Raw genomic sequence first — 17,634 nt, 5'->3', positions numbered from 1 at the left:
TCAATTTCTGTTCTTCGAGAATAAAAATTGAAAAAAAATTAATTCTGATAAATTTGCCATGCATGCTTGTCCTGTGTTTGGCATGAAAAAGTGTCTTTTGGTAAACTTAATAACAAGATTTTATATTTAACAAATTAGAAAATAATTTGAAAACGTAACATTTTAATATTTTTTTTTTAATAAATATAACATTTTAATATTTACTTTTGCAAAACATGTTATAATGTTCGGAATCCCTATATGTTACCCAAAGATGAATGATAATAAGAAGTTAAATATAAATAAAAAAGGATAAGCTATACTTATTACCATATTTTCTTATTATCTTTTATTATCGTTAGATCAAAATAAAATTAATAATTATAAAATAATATCGAGTTAGAATTATTGATTTGATTTTGATATATTAATAATAAAATTGGTAGTAAGGAATAAGGATAGTAAAAATATGATAGTAAATATAACTTCCTCGATACAAAAATATTGTAGAAGTATAATTTTTCAATGCAAAATTCTATCCGAACATGTTTTATTTATTTTGGTTTTTGGTAGGAGGTTTTATATTTCCTAGCATTATCATCATAGGTTCAATTTTCTTTTAAATACTTCTGAGCAGTGTTATTAAAATCGAACCGATCTGGCCGGGTCGACCCGTGAACCGGTAAACCGGTCATATAATCGGTTCGGTTCAAGCAACGGATCGGCCATGCATCAAAACCGATGCGACCCGGTCGGTTAACCGGTGACCCGGCCCAATCCCAAAAAAATTCCAAATTTTTTTTCAAAATAAATAAATCATAATAGACATATTTAAATATATTTATTTCTTATTAACTTACATAAGCTATGTACCTACAGCACTAATATTATCTTAATTATGCACAATGCAGAAAATTTCGATTTGATTTATAGTTAGAGATGTCATTTTCTGAACCTAAAGTCCCGTATCACGATCATTATATTTTTATTTGATCCTTTATTGTATAATAATATGTGATTTATTCTTTTTTATATTAAAATATTTGAATTTTTTGTCATTTTTGCTTAAATATTTGAGTATGTTTATAATTTTTTAATACAAATTATAAAATTACATATAATTAACAGATCATTCGGTTGAACTAGTAATTAGTGAAGGAGTGACAATTGACCTAGTACCTCCACCGATCAATCACCGGCCGGTTTTAATTACATTGCTTCTAAGCTTACACGCCGACAAATTGATGGGGGTTAAAAGAGGCAAACGAATTGGATTAGGAAAATTAATACAACCCAAGTCGTCGTCTCTTTTTCTTGTAATTTTACAGTTCATACCATTTTATCTATTCAATCATCTTATTTAATTAATTGGATTTTTACGGCCTTCATTGCTATTTGCTGTCACCATAAAATCTCTTCTAGGCTGCTGGCACGCGCGCATAGCAGCAGCGCTCACATCAGAAGCTTAGGGTTTTCGCCATGAGTCACCGAGGAATGGACCGCGACGACGAGGAGGACGAGGAGTACGAGGAGGATGAGCAGGTTGCCGATTTCGACGAGGATGAAGCGGAGGAGGAGGAGGAAGAAGAGGAGAGAGGAGGCGGCAGGAAGCGTAGGAGATCTAGCTTCATCGACGACGATGCCGAGGAGGTCGACGAGGATGAGGACGAGGAGGACGATGACGAGGATTTCGACGGTCGTGGAAGTGGCCGGAAGCGCCAGCAGTACAGGAAGATGGATGCTAAACATTTTCTCGACATGGAGGCCATGGTCGATTCCGACGATGAAGAGGAAGAGGAAGAAGGCGAGGATGGTGCGTTTTTCCTCCCCCCCCCCCCCCCCTTTTGCTTTTCTCTAATTAGAGGAAAACCAATCCAATTAGATATGAAAGGGAGAGAAATTAGGGTTTCTCCTTCTCAAGTGTCTGTTTTCTTCGTCATTTAGGTTCATTTTTGTTTGAAAATCATCTCGTAGTGTTGGTTATATGAGATGATCCTTTTTTGGTAGGAGATTTGTAATTTGGGGCATACTGTTTTGTGTTAACAGGGGATTGAAATTCACCATTGCTTATAAGTCTTGAAAGTTAGAAATGCTATTTAATCCTGAACTCGCACCGTTTCTTGCTTTTTAATGTAGATGCATTGTCATGTATGTTATTATTGGTGTTTGGATGCAATTATGCAAAATCGGTTGTCGTTCTCAGTTTTTTTTTTTTTGTAAAAAGCCAGGTTCTTATACATTTTCATGTTACTTTTTCAGATGATTCTGCTTGGTTATGGGGGCTTGTTGTAGTTGAGTTTTTATTGATTTGGAGTTTGAAGTGCTACTCTTTGTGAAAATAAAAGGTTGTCAAAACAGAAAAAAAATTATGTGGTAGTCAGTAAATCAATTATGTGAATATAGCTCAAAATCTTTTTCATATAGTTTCTATAATTGTAATTGGTAAGTTAAATTCTTTCCTCCCCTCACCTTCTATAGATTTCAGTTGTTTTATGTCATGAACCTAAACTATGATATATTGAGAGTATCTTAAAACACTAGTTGTTTACAAAGACAGTGTTTATAACCATCCGGAGTTTAATAATAAACAGTAAAATAAGTGTCTCCTTTGCATTCCCTATTTTTTGTTTTTATGTTTGAAGATATCTGAAATTGGTATCTAGTGACTCGAATTGTAGAGTTTTCGTGAATACATCAATTCAGAATACATCGGTTGCTGCAAATCTTCTTTATCTCTGCCTTTTAACATGTTTGTTATGCATGTACATTGTGTTATGATGCTGTATTTTTTACTTTTGTGTGAGACTCAATGCTGGGGAAGGATTGAATTTTCTGTTTTTCTACTGTTTTGCACATGATTGATCAGTTGTCAGAAAATTGTTATGTCTCAGGCTCTCAGGTACTTTGTTTAAAATATGTCAATTATCTATGTGGATAAGTTAACAACCGTCTGAAACATGCAGACTTCATTGTTGAGGGTGGAGCTGATCTGCCTGATGAAGATGATGGTAGAAGAATGCGTGGTAGAAGTATGCTGCCACATCACCAAGACGATCATGACGATCTTGAAGCTGTGGCAAGAGGCATAAAGGAACGATATGGAAGGCGTGTGTCAGATTATGATGAAGAAACCACAGATGTAGAACAACAAGCTCTTTTGCCATCTGTGAGAGATCCAAAGCTGTGGATGGTCAAATGTGCGGTATGATCCTATCAATTTTGTTATAATTTCCTGATTTTGGCAAGGATATAGAAGCATGTCATATCCTTTGGTTTATGTTTCATTAGATTGGTCGAGAACGAGAAACAGCTGTATGCCTTATGCAAAAGTATATAGATAAGGGGTCTGAATTACAAATCAGGTCAGCTATTGCTCTTGATCATCTCAAAAACTATATATATGTGGAAGCGGATAAAGAAGCCCATGTCAGAGAGGTATTGCATTCTAAAATGTCTGTTGTTCATCACACATATCTTTATGGATAAAATTGTGAAGCTTTTTTATTTTGCATATGTTTCAGGCTTGCAAAGGTCTACGCAACATTTTTGGACAAAAAATAACACTTGTTCCAATCAGAGAAATGACTGATGTTCTGTCTGTTGAAAGCAAAGCGATTGATCTTGCCAGAGATACTTGGGTGAGAATGAAGATTGGGACTTATAAAGGGGACCTTGCCAAAGTATGCATCACATTCTAGAAAACTCATGATACCATTCCATTTGCTTTCTTTATTCACCATCAAACATCTCTTCTGTAGGTAGTGGATGTCGATAATGTGCGGCAGAGGGTTACTGTGAAATTAATTCCAAGGATAGACCTACAGGGCCTTGCAAACAAATTGGTATGTAATGTTTCAGTGTCTTGTTCATTATGCTTTATATTTGTCCAGCAGTAGCTTTCTTGAAAGTTAAAATAGCTCGAGTCCCTAATTTTGTGCAAAACACATGTATCATGCAGGAAGGTAGAGAAGTTGCGAAAAAGAAGGCATTTGTTCCTCCTCCTCGTTTTTTGAATGTCGATGAAGCTAGGTAGTTATGATTCTCTCCTTTCTATTATTGAATGTCTTCTATTTCTTGGAAACTTTCCAGTTCCTGGTCTGATAGAATTTATGCTTTCTATTCAGAGAACTGCATATTCACGTGGAGCATAGACGTGATGCATATGGGGAACGATTTGATGCCATCGGAGGCATGATGTTCAAAGATGGATTCTTATATAAAACTGTATCAATAAAATCCATTACTGCTCAGAACATCAAACCTAGTTTTGATGAGCTTGAAAAATTTCGTAAACCGGGTGAGAGTGGAGATAGTGATGTTGCAAGTCTGTCAACTTTGTTTGCGAACAGAAAGAAAGGGCATTTTATGAAAGGAGATGCTGTAATTGTTGTCAAGGGCGATTTAAAGAACCTGAAGGGGTGGGTGGAGAAAGTTGATGAAGATAATGTTCATATAAGACCAGAGATTAAGGGTCTCCCGGTAAGTATGATTTGATTGATAATAGACTGGTTTCCTTCCCTGGAAAATCTTCCAGTTTCGCATGTTGATGATTAGTAATAAATTGTTTTAATGATCTAATTATCTTTCTTTTTTTCCCTCTCATTTTCTAGAAAACTCTAGCTGTAAATGAAAAGGAACTTTGTAAGTATTTTGAGCCTGGAAATCATGTTAAGGTTGTTTCCGGTGCACAAGAGGGTGCTACTGGTATGGTTGTGAAAGTCGAGCAGCATGTTCTGATCTTAATATCTGATACAACAAAAGAACATGTGAGTTAATTTTCCCTTTATTTACTTGGTGAAAGACCTGTGAATTTCTACTTATTTTTAGTGCAGAAATGACATAAAAATATCCTTTCTTCAGATCCGTGTTTTTGCCGATGATGTAGTTGAAAGTTCCGAAGTGACCACTGGAGTCACAAGGATTGGGGATTATGAACTTCGTGATCTTGTATTGCTAGAGTAAGCCTTATGTTGTTTTTGAGATTAGGCATAGCACCTTGCCGTATGCTGTAGTTCAAACTTATCTCACTTCATTGTAACATGGTGCAGTAATTTGAGCTTTGGTGTGATAATACGTGTAGAAAGTGAGGCATTTCAGGTTAGTATCTTAATGAATCAAAATTTTAAGACCTTTTAATTAAAATTTTGAGACCTTTGTTATTATATTTACATCTGTTGCCTTTTTCTAGGTTCTTAAGGGGGTTCCTGACAGACCCGAGGTTGTGCTTGTTAAATTAAGAGAGATCAAGTGTAAGATAGAGAAGAAAATAAGTGTGCAGGATAGGTTTAAGAATACAATATCATCAAAGGATGTTGTGCGGATTGTTGAGGGTTCCTGCAAAGTGAGATTCTGACTTTTGGCTAGATTTATTTCTTTGAAGTTAATATTGTTCTGATTTTGGCTTTCTTATTTTGGGTAGGGCAAACAAGGTCCTGTGGAGCACATATATAGAGGAATCTTGTTCATCTTTGATCGTCATCACCTTGAACATGCAGGCTTTATATGTACTAAGGCCCAATCATGTGTTGTTGTAGGAGGTTCACGCTCCAATGGTGACAGAAATGTAACAATTTTTCCTATTTTAATTCTTTTTTATTTATTGTTTTATCGTTGTGATAGTTTTGTGCTTACATATATTTCTTTTCTTCTCTAGGGTGACGCCTACTCAAGATTCCCGAGCCTTAGAGCTCCTCCTCGTATTCCACAGTCTCCAAGGAGGTTTCCTCGAGGAGGGCCTCCAATTGACTGTATGCTTAAACCTTTTCTTATATTATATGCTGGAACATTGAATCAGTCAATCATTTTAATTTACCACCTTATTTTCTTTTAAGAAAACTGTCTAATGTAATTTATTTGGATGTGGTATAGCTGGAGGAAGGCATAGGGGTGGTAGAGGTCACGATGGTTTGGCAGGTGCAACTGTTAAAGTACGCCAGGGTCCCTATAAAGGTTATCGTGGGCGTGTCATAGAAGTTAAAGGCACATTAGTTCGGGTTGAATTGGAGTCCCAAATGAAGGTTGTGACAGGTAGGTCTTCTAATTTTGGCAAGCCTGAACTGCATGTATTGTTGTACTTGTCTGGTCTCTGACTTGGGTGTTTGCAGTTGACCGCAACCATATATCTGACAATGTAGCTGCAACCCCATCTCGGTAAGTTATATATACATATAATTTGTGATCCTTGTGTGCATCGCAAGGTATTCAACCATCTGATTCTCATGTTTTCTGCTAGTGATACATCTCGATATGGGATGGGAAGTGAAACCCCAATGCATCCTTCTCGAACTCCCTTACATCCATATATGACTCCTATGAGAGATCCTGGAGGTTTGTTTGATTTTATTTTTATAGGATTTTATTTTTATAGGGCTGTCACTTGAGTCTCATTTGACTGAATAGGCATAATTGCTAATATTTGTCAAATGTAATGCTATTTGTAGCAACGCCTATTCATGATGGAATGAGGACACCTATGCGTGACAGAGCATGGAATCCTTATACGCCAATGAGTCCTCCAAGGTTTGTCATAACATCCCCTCTGAGCTAATATATACTGCTCTCTGATTTGGTTTATTTTTCTTAATTTTCTGTTTTAATAGTTGGACTTCTTCCTTCTGATCTGTATGCCTTGCCTTTTATTAGATTTCTTCTTTTATCCAACAGAAAAGGGAAAAGATAGGATAAGATCTAGTTGATCAACTTTTTAATAGGTATCGATGTCCTAAGAAAAGCTAGTAGAGAAAAATGGTTATAAGGAACTTGGTAGTAAAAATCATTTTTACCAGTTTACATTCTGCAGCACTATCAAGTTAGTACCAGTATGTGATATGTGTTTTATGAATTTTGATGGTGAAAATAAAATCAGGGATAACTGGGAAGATGGAAATCCAGGCTCTTGGGGAGCCAGTCCACAGTACCAGGTCAGGAGTTTTAGCCAACTTGAGAATAGTCTGCTGCAACTGCAATTTATCTGAGGAGGAATCATACTGATCTTTCATTGTCTTTTTCTGTCTTTTTAATCTTTTCAGCCAGGAAGCCCTCCTTCGCGGCCATATGAAGCTCCAACTCCGGGTGCAGGTTGGGCTAGCACTCCCGGTGGCAATTATAGTGAGGCCGGGACACCACGGGACATTTCTGCCTATGGTAGCACCACCTCTTACTTGCCTCTTGAAATCAATAGTATATCTGCCGTTTTTATTTTTATGCTAATATTCATTCTATTTTGGGGATGGGGGCTATGTTGCAGCCAATGCTCCAAGCCCATATTTACCATCAACACCTGGTGGACAGCCTATGACACCAAATTCAGCATCTTATCTTCCTGGCACCCCTGGTGGACAGCCTATGACTCCAGGAACTGGTGGTCTGGACATGATGTCCCCAGTTTTAGGTATGCTTTTGTATTTTGTTAATCTGACAGTCAGTGTTAGTATGTTCAATTTCTTGTTTTTGCAGCATGTCTTTATGGTTACATTTATATCATCACATTGCAAATAACAAAGTTATCAAATGTGGATTGCGGCATGTCGCGGCCAACCCTGAAAAACGCTTTAGTGGGTTGCGGTTGCGGAAATAGCGAAATAGATATATGATAGAAATAATGACAAAAAGAAATATTTTTTAAAGGTAGAGATAGCAGAAGTGATAGAGAGACTAAAAAACCCTTAAATATTTTTCGGTTAACGCATTTAAGTTTAGGACAAAATTGAAATTTTGCCTTATGACAGCAATATGGCCGAAATGCAATAGCAATGACCGCTATTGCGATCCGGTGCGGCGCGGTGCTATTGCGGCGCAATTAACTAATATGTGATGTACCTAATTCTCTTCATCTATGATAGCAATTAACTTATGACAAGCATGGTATCTGAAATGGATTAGGGCTAGTGGTAGGCTTACTAGAGATGTATCTCATTGATTGATGTTGTTGATATTATATACCTATTATGGTGCATTTAACACAAAGATGATTAGTACTCCGCACATAGTATTTGGTTTGCCACTTGAATATTTCTGTCTCATTTGAGTACAGGCAACCAGTCAAACATGGTCAAGAATGTAGTGGTTATTATAGTCCGAACACCATCCTATTAATATTTACAAATCTATTAGGATGGTTTTACTTCATAAATTTAGTAAGATGGTTTTACTTTATTAATTTGCAAATCTGAGGATAGTTATAGTTCAAACACCGTATCTCTTGTCTCATATGCAACTATGATGTTGCAAAAGCCCCCCAAAAGACATCCTCATAAGCACAATTGTTTACCTCCATTTCTGTCTAAAGTAGTCTAAGATTTTGTGCTGTTAAGTTGAAGTTTACCAAGCATTTCCTGCATCTATTACTTGGATTACTTATTTGATTGGATCATCAGCAAAGATTTAAAATGGCATTGTGTTTTTTAGTAAGTTTGCTAATTTGGTGTTTTTTTGTTGTAGGTGGGGACCACGAAGGGCCATGGTTTATGCCAGACATATTAGTTAATGTACACAGGCCAGGAGAGGAATCTGTTGGAGTTATAAGAGAGGCTCTTCCGGTACGTTGACCTAGAAGCTTTCTTACATTATGCATGTTTGGTGCTTCAGATTTGTATGCTGGGGATCTTCAAGTCGGGACAAATTATGCCATACTTTTTAATTGGGAATTGTTGGCTTGTTCTTTTTCTTTTTGATCCTTTGTCCTTTTTTTTTTTTTGGGGTGTGGGGAACTGTAGTTATATGCTCTATTTACATTGATTCTGCATGTAGTGTCTTTTCTCATAACTAGCCATTGATATTATTGACATTGGCATTTTTGTTTCTCCAGGATGGCTCTTTCAAGGTAGCTCTTGGTTCCAGTGGGAATGGGGAGACGATAACAGCACTTCCTACTGAAATGGAGGCTGTGGTACCAAGAAAATCAGATAAGATAAAGATTATGGGTGGGGCATTGCGTGGTGCCACGGGTAAATTGATTGGTGTCGATGGCACCGATGGTATTGTAAAGGTAGATGATACATTGGATGTGAAGATCTTAGACTTGGTTATTTTGGCAAAATTAGCTCAACCATGATAAGCTTCTTGTAGGGAAATTACTTATGCATAATTTTATTCTCATCTGTTGCGAGCTCGTTTTCCTCTTTATCGGTCTTTGATATACGTCTCCTGCACCTTTGCCCGCCCAACTTGTTAATTGTAGTTGAATGAGTAAGTTCCAACCATAGATGAATTTTTGCATACACATCCGAAAGAGAGAAAGGAATAAAGAGGGTGGATGTAATTCAAGAACGTAACATAGAAAAGCATCCTTTTGCCTTTAGTGCTGGGTAGGAGCAGCATAGCGCATACGAAGTACCACCTCAATCATTGCTTTCCTTAGAATAAGGTGACCGAAAGAACAGGGATAAAAATCTTTAGGTATCATTATCGAGTATCGATGTATCAATGGTCTTTGAAAATTAAGTTGGAAACTTTGAGAAAATAATGTAGCTCCAGCCAGGGACTCGCGAGGTCTTTTCATTTAAGTTTATGTTAGTTTAATAATGATAAAAAGATTATGAATTATATTTTGATGTTTTTATAATTTCTTTTAAAACATAGTTTTGTGTGTTACTTATAACTTCAGATTTATAATTTGTGTATATGAAGATCTTAATGTTTTACATTAAGGTAAAAAATTTCCGCAAAATGTTTTGAAATTTGTTTAATAAATATTGACTTATATTTATCATAAATGCGCCCTCTTCTCTTGATATTGTCTTTTCATTAATTAGGTCTTTTCATTTATTTCCGCAAAAATAAAACCCTAATCATAATATTCCTTTAATAGTTGTTCAACTAACATAAAGTTAGACTAGCTCATATTAATGTCTAATACTAATTGTAACATTCCGCATACATCCAGTTTGTTATCTCTTTCGTGACAAAACCTAAGTGTTTTCAAGTCTTATGCAAAAGTGGGTATTTCCAAACTTTGGCAACAATGGTGCTCGGCCAAGAGGAAAGAAAGAACACGATGAAGATCATGGAAAAAGAGAAAGGCTAAGTGTTTAAGTCACTTAAACAAAGTTTGACTTTGGTCAAACTTTTCAACATGATTAACTACTCAAATACCCTTCTTGTTAAATCCTTTCAATCCAATAACTTAAAACCTCCAGCATGTGTTTTAAACTCTTACAATTCATGAAATCATACTTCACTACATCATTTTTAAGTTTAAGGTAATTTTTGCAAAATTATATTTTTACCCCAAAACTTTCACTATTTATACTTTTGTTCCGAAAAATGAATTAATTTGCATAATTGAATTCTTCATCTAATTATCTTATTTTACTCCCTAATTAATTCCCAATCACTCAATTTAATCTTCTTGTCAGAGAGATATAAATGATACAAAATAATTAAATAAGTCTCACCTAATACTTTAAGATTTTGGGTTAAAATGATTTTTATCATGGTATTAAAGCTGGAGTGTCATGAGTTGATTCTCATTGCCCACACTATCAGGTAGAATTAAGAAAAGCACAAGGTAAACCAAAAAATGGGTCTATGCAACACAAGGTAGACAAAAAAAATGGGTCTATGTGTTTGAAGCCCAAATGGCTCTTGTGAGAGAGTGTGTTAAAGAGATGCAAAAGATACAAAGTAATTTAATCTTATATAATCCTTAAGGTTTTAAGTTGAAATGACGCTTATGTGTGTTAAGAGATACAAAATAATTAATATATCTTCACCCAATACCTTAAAATTTTTGGTTGAAGTGACGCTTATCATGGTATTAGAGTTAGAATGATCAGGAGATCATGAGTTTGATCTTCACCACCCCCACTTTCAGGTGAAATTAAAAAAAACACAAGATAAACCAAAAAATGGGTCTATGCAGCATAAGGTAGACCAAAAAAAAGGTTGTGTCACATCCACGTTTCAAGCTCAGAGAGATCTTGTTCGAGGGGATGTGTTAGAGAGTTACAAAGGATACAAAATAATTAATTAAGTCTCACCTAATACCTTAAGGTGTTGGGTTGAAATAGTTCTTATCACTTTTAGGTTATTACAATGGCCGGGATGGTGGCAATGTTGGCGACCTATGTTGCACCGACACAGACACGAGACACGACACTACATGATAGGCTAACACGTTAATTTTAAAAAATGTCATATTTTGACACATTGGACACACTTTCATATTAAATAATATTTTTAATATATATATAATATAATTTATATTTAATACATATAACAGCCCATAATAAGTCATATAACCAATAAAATATTCAAATTTCAAAATAAATATAAACAAAAATAATTTTTTGTACCTTGTTAATTTTTCATATCAAATTTCATAACAAAAAAAATTAATTTTTAAATTAATTTTCATATTTAGTTAATAAAATAAAATTTAGACATTAAAAAAAAAGTGTCGGATGCGTGTCGGAGTGTTGACCGCATGTCGGAAAAGCGTGTCAAAATGTGTCAGAATGTTAATCACGTGTCCCAAAATATTGACCACGTGTCAGAACGTGTCGATGTCCGATACGCATCTTTCAAAAAAAATTTGCGTGTCCTTGCTATATAGTTGGTGACCATAGTACTGATAATATAATTGGTTGAGGTTAATATAAATTTAGATTTTAAAAAAAATATTTAACTTTTAATTTCTTTTTTTTAATAAGTTGAAAATTTTATTTTATTTTATTAAAAAGACAGTAGGATTTTGAATTTTTCTCGTGACTTCGATTTTTTAAAAGCTAACACCCAAATACATTTTTATAGCGAATTTTTGTTTTTTAAAAAAAGCTCTTGAAAAAAAATAAAAACTCATCCAAACTTTCTCACAATATCAATTTGGAAATGCATTTCATAAATGCATTCGGAGACGTGATCTTCACCCATCTTCACCGTTCAATTGACCATGAAATTCTTTTCTAATTAAAATGAAGATGTTATGGTCAAAATAGAAAATGCTGAAGCACGCAGCATGTGGAGAACGTAAATGACAAAAAGTATAAGAATTTCCTATTTATAGTAGGGGCAGATTATGTTAGAAATTTTGCTTTTAAAGGTGGGCAATATTAATTAATTAGTTTTCTTGTTTTAAAATTAATCGGGTTAATGGATATTCCAATTGTATTATTTTGATAAGCCCGTTGTGATTATGTTGAGTTGAGCTTTTGGCATCTGTTGGTATTGGGCATAGTTGGGCAGCACAGTCTAAGCATTAATGTTTGATTGAGTTTCTGTAATGGGTAGACCCATTATTAGACACACTATTGATTAGGGTTTTGCTAGGTCCTCTCTCGCCTATTTATGAGATTAAGTCCCATGAGCCGTTATGCTCATCGCTAAAGGATACCATTTTCAGAATAGGTCATAGAGAGGAAGATCTGTAGTTATCCATTAAGGTACGCACAATTCCAAATTAGATTTCATATAATTTGGTGTTTTATAATCATATACGTGATCCAGGATTAAAATAAATCTTACATTTGGTATCAGAACTTTGTGTGTATGATTATAGAATCCATGTTCTTGATGGGAATTAAGAAATTGGGATTTTCTTTTTTTTATAAAGGTTGTTTGTAAATTATCGGGTAATCCGTTCTTTTTAGTTAAATTGTATTTCCATCTATTTTTTTTTTTTTTTTTTGATAACATTAAGGGGCGAAGCCCCAAACAAAAACAAACTAACAACCAGAAACAAAAAATAACTATCCAGGGTCTATATCCCTACAAGAGGAGATTCTCTGAAGATCGTGATCAAATAACTGAGCAAGGTGAAACGGCATAACTCTATGACTCCAGAATCCAGTATCTTTGTGAAGAGCAGACTTGGCTAACCAATCAGCACAGGAATTAGCTTCTCTTGGAATATGAGAAAGCGTTACCTCCCAATCTTGACCGATGAGTGCTTGTATCTTAGCCACTATACGAGGCTGACAAGTTGCATTGCAATCAGCAAGCAAAGAGAATACTTCAGAAGCATCTCCTTCTAGTTTCACCTTCTTAAATCCCAGTTGCCAAACCAATTCCAGACCTTTTAGAGTTCCCCAAAGCTCCGCCATTAAAGGAGTGCAAGCACCAATATGATACTCAAAGCCTCCCAACCAAGAGCCATCATCAGATCTGATAATTCCACCACAAGCAGCCACCTCAATTCCATCTATGTTTTCATTCTGAACGTGAATGAAAGAGGTAATTGGACGTTTGTATGTGTTGATGATGGAAACCCAATTGAGATTATTTATCGTGGACCGGTACCATCATTTTTTAGGTGGTCCTTTAGTGTAAATAGAAGGGTAAAATTGAAAAAGAAAAAAAATAAGAGATAAAAAAAAGAAAAAATTAATAAGATAAGAGAGAGCACCAAAAGATTCAATGATCCTAGAACATATTAAATATTTCCAAGCCAATGACACATAATTACAATTTTTATTGGAATTGGTGTGGATTGCTTTTATTTCAATGTTGATGATTGGTTATTCACATCTCGATTTCTGTGAATTTTTATTCAACCTTTGTGGTCTTTGGATTTATGAGTTTTTTGAACATTCCACATTGTTTACCTTGTTTGTGTATCTAAATTTTATTTCTACCATCGAATGCCAACAAGGTCAAATATAAAGCTTTTATGCAAGAATCGTAGGATCTAAAAAGATGCCTGCACCAAGGGAGCATGGAGCGGTTCATAACTGGTTTTGGCAAAATTCAAACTGAACCGGTTTGAAATGGTTTGGTTTTCAAACCAAACCAGTTTTTTTTTATAAAAAAACCGGTTTTTATTATCAAAACCAGTTTGAAACCGGTTTATGGTTCATAACCGGTTTTGATTTAAAACCGGTTTTAATTCAAAACTGGTTTTAAATCAAAACCGGTTATGAACCATAAACCGGTTATCAAGTTCAAAACCAGTTTTCTAACAAATTCAAAATTGATTTTTGATGGATTGTGCTATTTTTATAAGTAGTCGTTTGTTTCTCCTGGTTATAGGTAGTTGACCAACTATTTCTGGCAAGAATCTTCATTGTTTCGGAACTCTAAGGACAAAATGATTCTTATAGAAATTGTTTCACGTTATTTTTATGGAAAACATTTCCATCAAAAAAAACTTTGTCGAATTTTTTTACGGAATATAAATTTAGTCAAAATATTTCCCTCAAAATATCTCACAAAAAAACATATTCATCAAAATTTTTGACGGAAAATATTTCTATCAAAATTTTTCACGAAACACATTTCCGTCGAAAACTTTTGACGGAAAATAATTTCATCAAAATTCTTTATAGAATTCAAATTCCGTCAAAAGTTTTCGACGAAAACATTTTCGTTAAACTTTTTGACAAAAAAATTTCCGTCAAAATTTTTAACGAAACACATTTCCATCGAAAATTTTCGACGAAAAATATTTCCGTCAAGGTTTTTTCATAAAAAACATTTCCGTCAAAATTTTTCAACGAAACACATTTCTATGAAAAATTTTCGTTGACGAACAATATTTCGATAAAAATTTTGACAAAAATGTTTTTCGTCAAAATGCTTTATAAAAATATTTTTCATCAAAAAATTTGAGGGAAATGATTGGACGGAATTTAGATTCCGTAAAGAACTTTGACAAAAAAAATTTCGTCGGAATTTTTTATAGAAATATTTTTCGTCAAAATTTTTTACGTAAATACTTTTGGTCAAAATTTTCGCTGTAAATGTGTTTTGTTGAAAATTTTGCTGAAAATATTTTTCGTCAATTTTTTTTACGTAAATAATTTTGGTCAAAATTATCGCTGTAAATGCGTTTTATTGAAAATTTTGCTGAAAATATTTTTCGTCAAAATTTTTTACGTAAATATTTTTGGTCAAAATTTTCGCTGTAAATGCGTTTGATGAAAATTTTTCTGGAAATATTTTTCGTCGAAAATTTGGACGGAAATATTTTTTGTAAAAAAATTTGACGAAATTATTTTCTGTCTATTTTTTGTTGGAAATGTGTTTCGTCAAATTTTTTTACAGAATTATTTTTCGTTGAAAAGTTTGACAGAATTGTTTCTGTTGAAAGTTTCGACGGAATTTAGATTCTATCAAGAATTTTGACTGAAATATTTTGTCCCTAAAAAATTTATGTCAGTGATTATGACAAAATCTTGTTTTGTCTCTAGTTTCAACGAAAAAAAGTTTCGTCTCTATTTTTTACGTAATATGATTTTTGTCAAATTTTCGATTATTAAATTAAATATATAATGTGAAATTTTGTAGCCATGTGACCATTAGATTAACGAACAAACATTATATTAAGTTTGTGAATTAATTAAAAAAATAAATAATAAATAAATAAATAAAACATTGGCATCCGAGACATGTATATATCTTCCATCTTCTTTTATGTGTTACTGTTTCACAATTTTGAAAATTGTCTCGTGAAACGTGCCATGACTATTAATGATTTTGTTTTTATTTACTGTTGTTATTGCTTGAACATTTGTTTTTCGTTTTGACCGTGGTTTCATATTCAGATTTTAGAGAATTACTTTTCTTACGTTACATAAAAAAATTATTATTTCTTACACTCATATTTTTTAAATGAGTCACGTAAATTTTTTTTTCTCTCATCTTCAACTTTTTTCTCTCTCCTATTTATTGTTTGGGCATGAGATAATACTTCTCTTATACAACATAAGAGAAGTATTACCCCAGATTTTATTACTATGCATTAGGTTGTTCACTGTTAGGGCTTGTTTGGTGTGACGTATAACGTCTGATAGTATAAGTTTATACTGTAGGTTATGATATTTTTCGTTGTTTGGCGTGACCATCATATAGTATAAGCTTATACAGCAGAATCCCTTAATACATCAAAACGACGTATAACTTAATCCGGCCTAAGGATGAGGGATAAGACCTGATAAAAGGTTGGTGTATTAACATTGTTGACCAGTGTAATGCTCAAAATTTAATATATTATTTTAATATTAATATGTTAAAATAAAAATTAATTTTTTAATATATTAATTTTTAAAATATTGAATATTTTTATTTTTATAAAAATTAATTTATGTTTTGGACATACTGATCAATAAATTTTTATAAAAATTAATATCATATGATATTTTTTGAAGAATTATATAAATTCTTTATTAAAGGATATTTTTACTAAAAATATTTATTTTTATTCTATATAGTATTATACAGTGCATTACCAAATACTAAATGATATTATCTTATATAATATATTATTTTATACAATACCGTACCAAACGCTGGATAGTATTAAAATTCAATCAGGTCTTATATTATCAGGCCTTATACTATCAGGTCTTATTCTATACTATACACCAAACATGTCCTTAGTGACGTGAATTACACTTTTGGTTTCACATTCGATTTTTCACCGCTAGTGAAACGGTAGTTGCAGTTTTTTTTACTGTTATCTTGATTAAAATTCACATCCTTAATGCTTGAGCACATTTTCATTTTATTTTGACTTTTGTTAAATGTGCCTAATTGTGACTTTATTAGAGAAAATTTCTGATTTCACTTTATTGAGTGCATTACTGTTATATTATTATTGTTTTTGTACAATTATGAGTTGATTTATTGTTTTCACACTTATTGTTGCATGGGCAACTAAGCATGGGGCTTAGTGTTCTGATATTTTGGACCTCATTTTCGGATATTGGCATTTTTTTTAGTGTGAATTGGACTCCACTTTCGGTTTTACTTATTATTTTGAAATTATTCTGATGTTATGAATAACAATATTTCATGACTTTATTCACCTTAGTATGAATATTTATATTTATTTTTAAATCCCATAGATGAGTTAGTATTAACATTTATTACTTATTAGTATGTGGAAATTAAGTATCATATTTTGAATTTTATATTTACTGCACATGTGTCTGGAATTATTTATGTCACTTATATAAAATAGTTTTACATGAGTAGGTCCCACAATTCATAAACTTTGAATTTTTGAGGGCATTTTTCGACTGTGCATCTTTTGTGGAATACACTTTCAGAATTGTGTATTTTTAGAATCCTGGTGAATTATTTTATTCAATGCTAACGTGAATTATTTTCTTGGTTATGTTCACTGTTTAACCTAGCACGTAGTTGCTATTGTTTTCGAAAAATCAGTGGTGTTACTGGCAGGATTTATTAGTTTGTTTTGTCTGATTTCTATTTCCGAAATATTTTGGATTGTTAGTGTGAATTTATGGTATTCAGATTTGCGTATTACTATTTAGTGATTCTTGAAATCCATTAAGACTTTTAGTCATAGTTTCACATTTGGGTTTTTAGTGAAACACTTGATTTTGTGAAATCAGTGTATTATTGTTTTCCATTGGATTGAGCCTCTCCTTTTAATGTGGGTTGAAACTTTTGATTGGATCTCTACATTTTAGAATTTTTTGGACCTTAGTACTATTCATGTACTGTTTAAGTTTTGAAATTCCTAAAAATGCTACGGTTGTTGTTCCAACATTTAATTAGTTAACATGAATTCATCATTTTGGTTTTTATGGGAACTATGCAATTTTTGACTTTTGGATTATTTCACTTTTGTGGAATATTACTGATCTATGCTTTAATTTCTCTCATTTGGGATTGTGTAAACTAAATTTTGATTCAGATTTGGTGTTGTTATTAGTTTTGTTTATTGGACTATAATTTGGGCCTATAAATTAT

At 33.2% G+C, this 17,634-nt stretch overlaps 1 protein-coding gene across 1 annotated transcript; it reads left to right on the top strand.

Annotated features, from left to right (window-relative positions):
* Positions 1-1,284: 1,284 nt before the first annotated feature.
* LOC133293542 (putative transcription elongation factor SPT5 homolog 1) lies at positions 1,285-9,081 on the top strand. Its single transcript, XM_061492118.1, has 22 exons — positions 1,285-1,792; positions 2,943-3,181; positions 3,268-3,414; positions 3,501-3,659; positions 3,738-3,821; positions 3,938-4,008; positions 4,104-4,458; positions 4,590-4,745; positions 4,840-4,937; positions 5,028-5,076; positions 5,168-5,320; positions 5,399-5,542; positions 5,633-5,726; positions 5,848-6,006; positions 6,084-6,129; positions 6,212-6,306; positions 6,420-6,498; positions 6,845-6,899; positions 7,008-7,122; positions 7,226-7,369; positions 8,419-8,516; positions 8,786-9,081. The coding sequence occupies exons 1-22, from the start codon at positions 1,459-1,461 to the stop codon at positions 9,029-9,031; spliced, it is 3,120 nt and encodes a 1,039-aa protein (XP_061348102.1). The 5' UTR covers positions 1,285-1,458; the 3' UTR covers positions 9,032-9,081.
* The last annotated feature ends 8,553 nt before the right edge of the window (positions 9,082-17,634 follow it).

This window comes from Gastrolobium bilobum, unplaced genomic scaffold (assembly GCF_033153095.1).
Source record: "Gastrolobium bilobum isolate Gb01-03AN ecotype WA unplaced genomic scaffold, APGP_CSIRO_Gbil_v1 utg1090, whole genome shotgun sequence".
Taxonomy (NCBI): domain Eukaryota; kingdom Viridiplantae; phylum Streptophyta; class Magnoliopsida; order Fabales; family Fabaceae; genus Gastrolobium; species Gastrolobium bilobum.
Note: the sequence above shows the minus strand (reverse complement) of the source record. Positions and strands in the feature narration are given on the sequence as shown.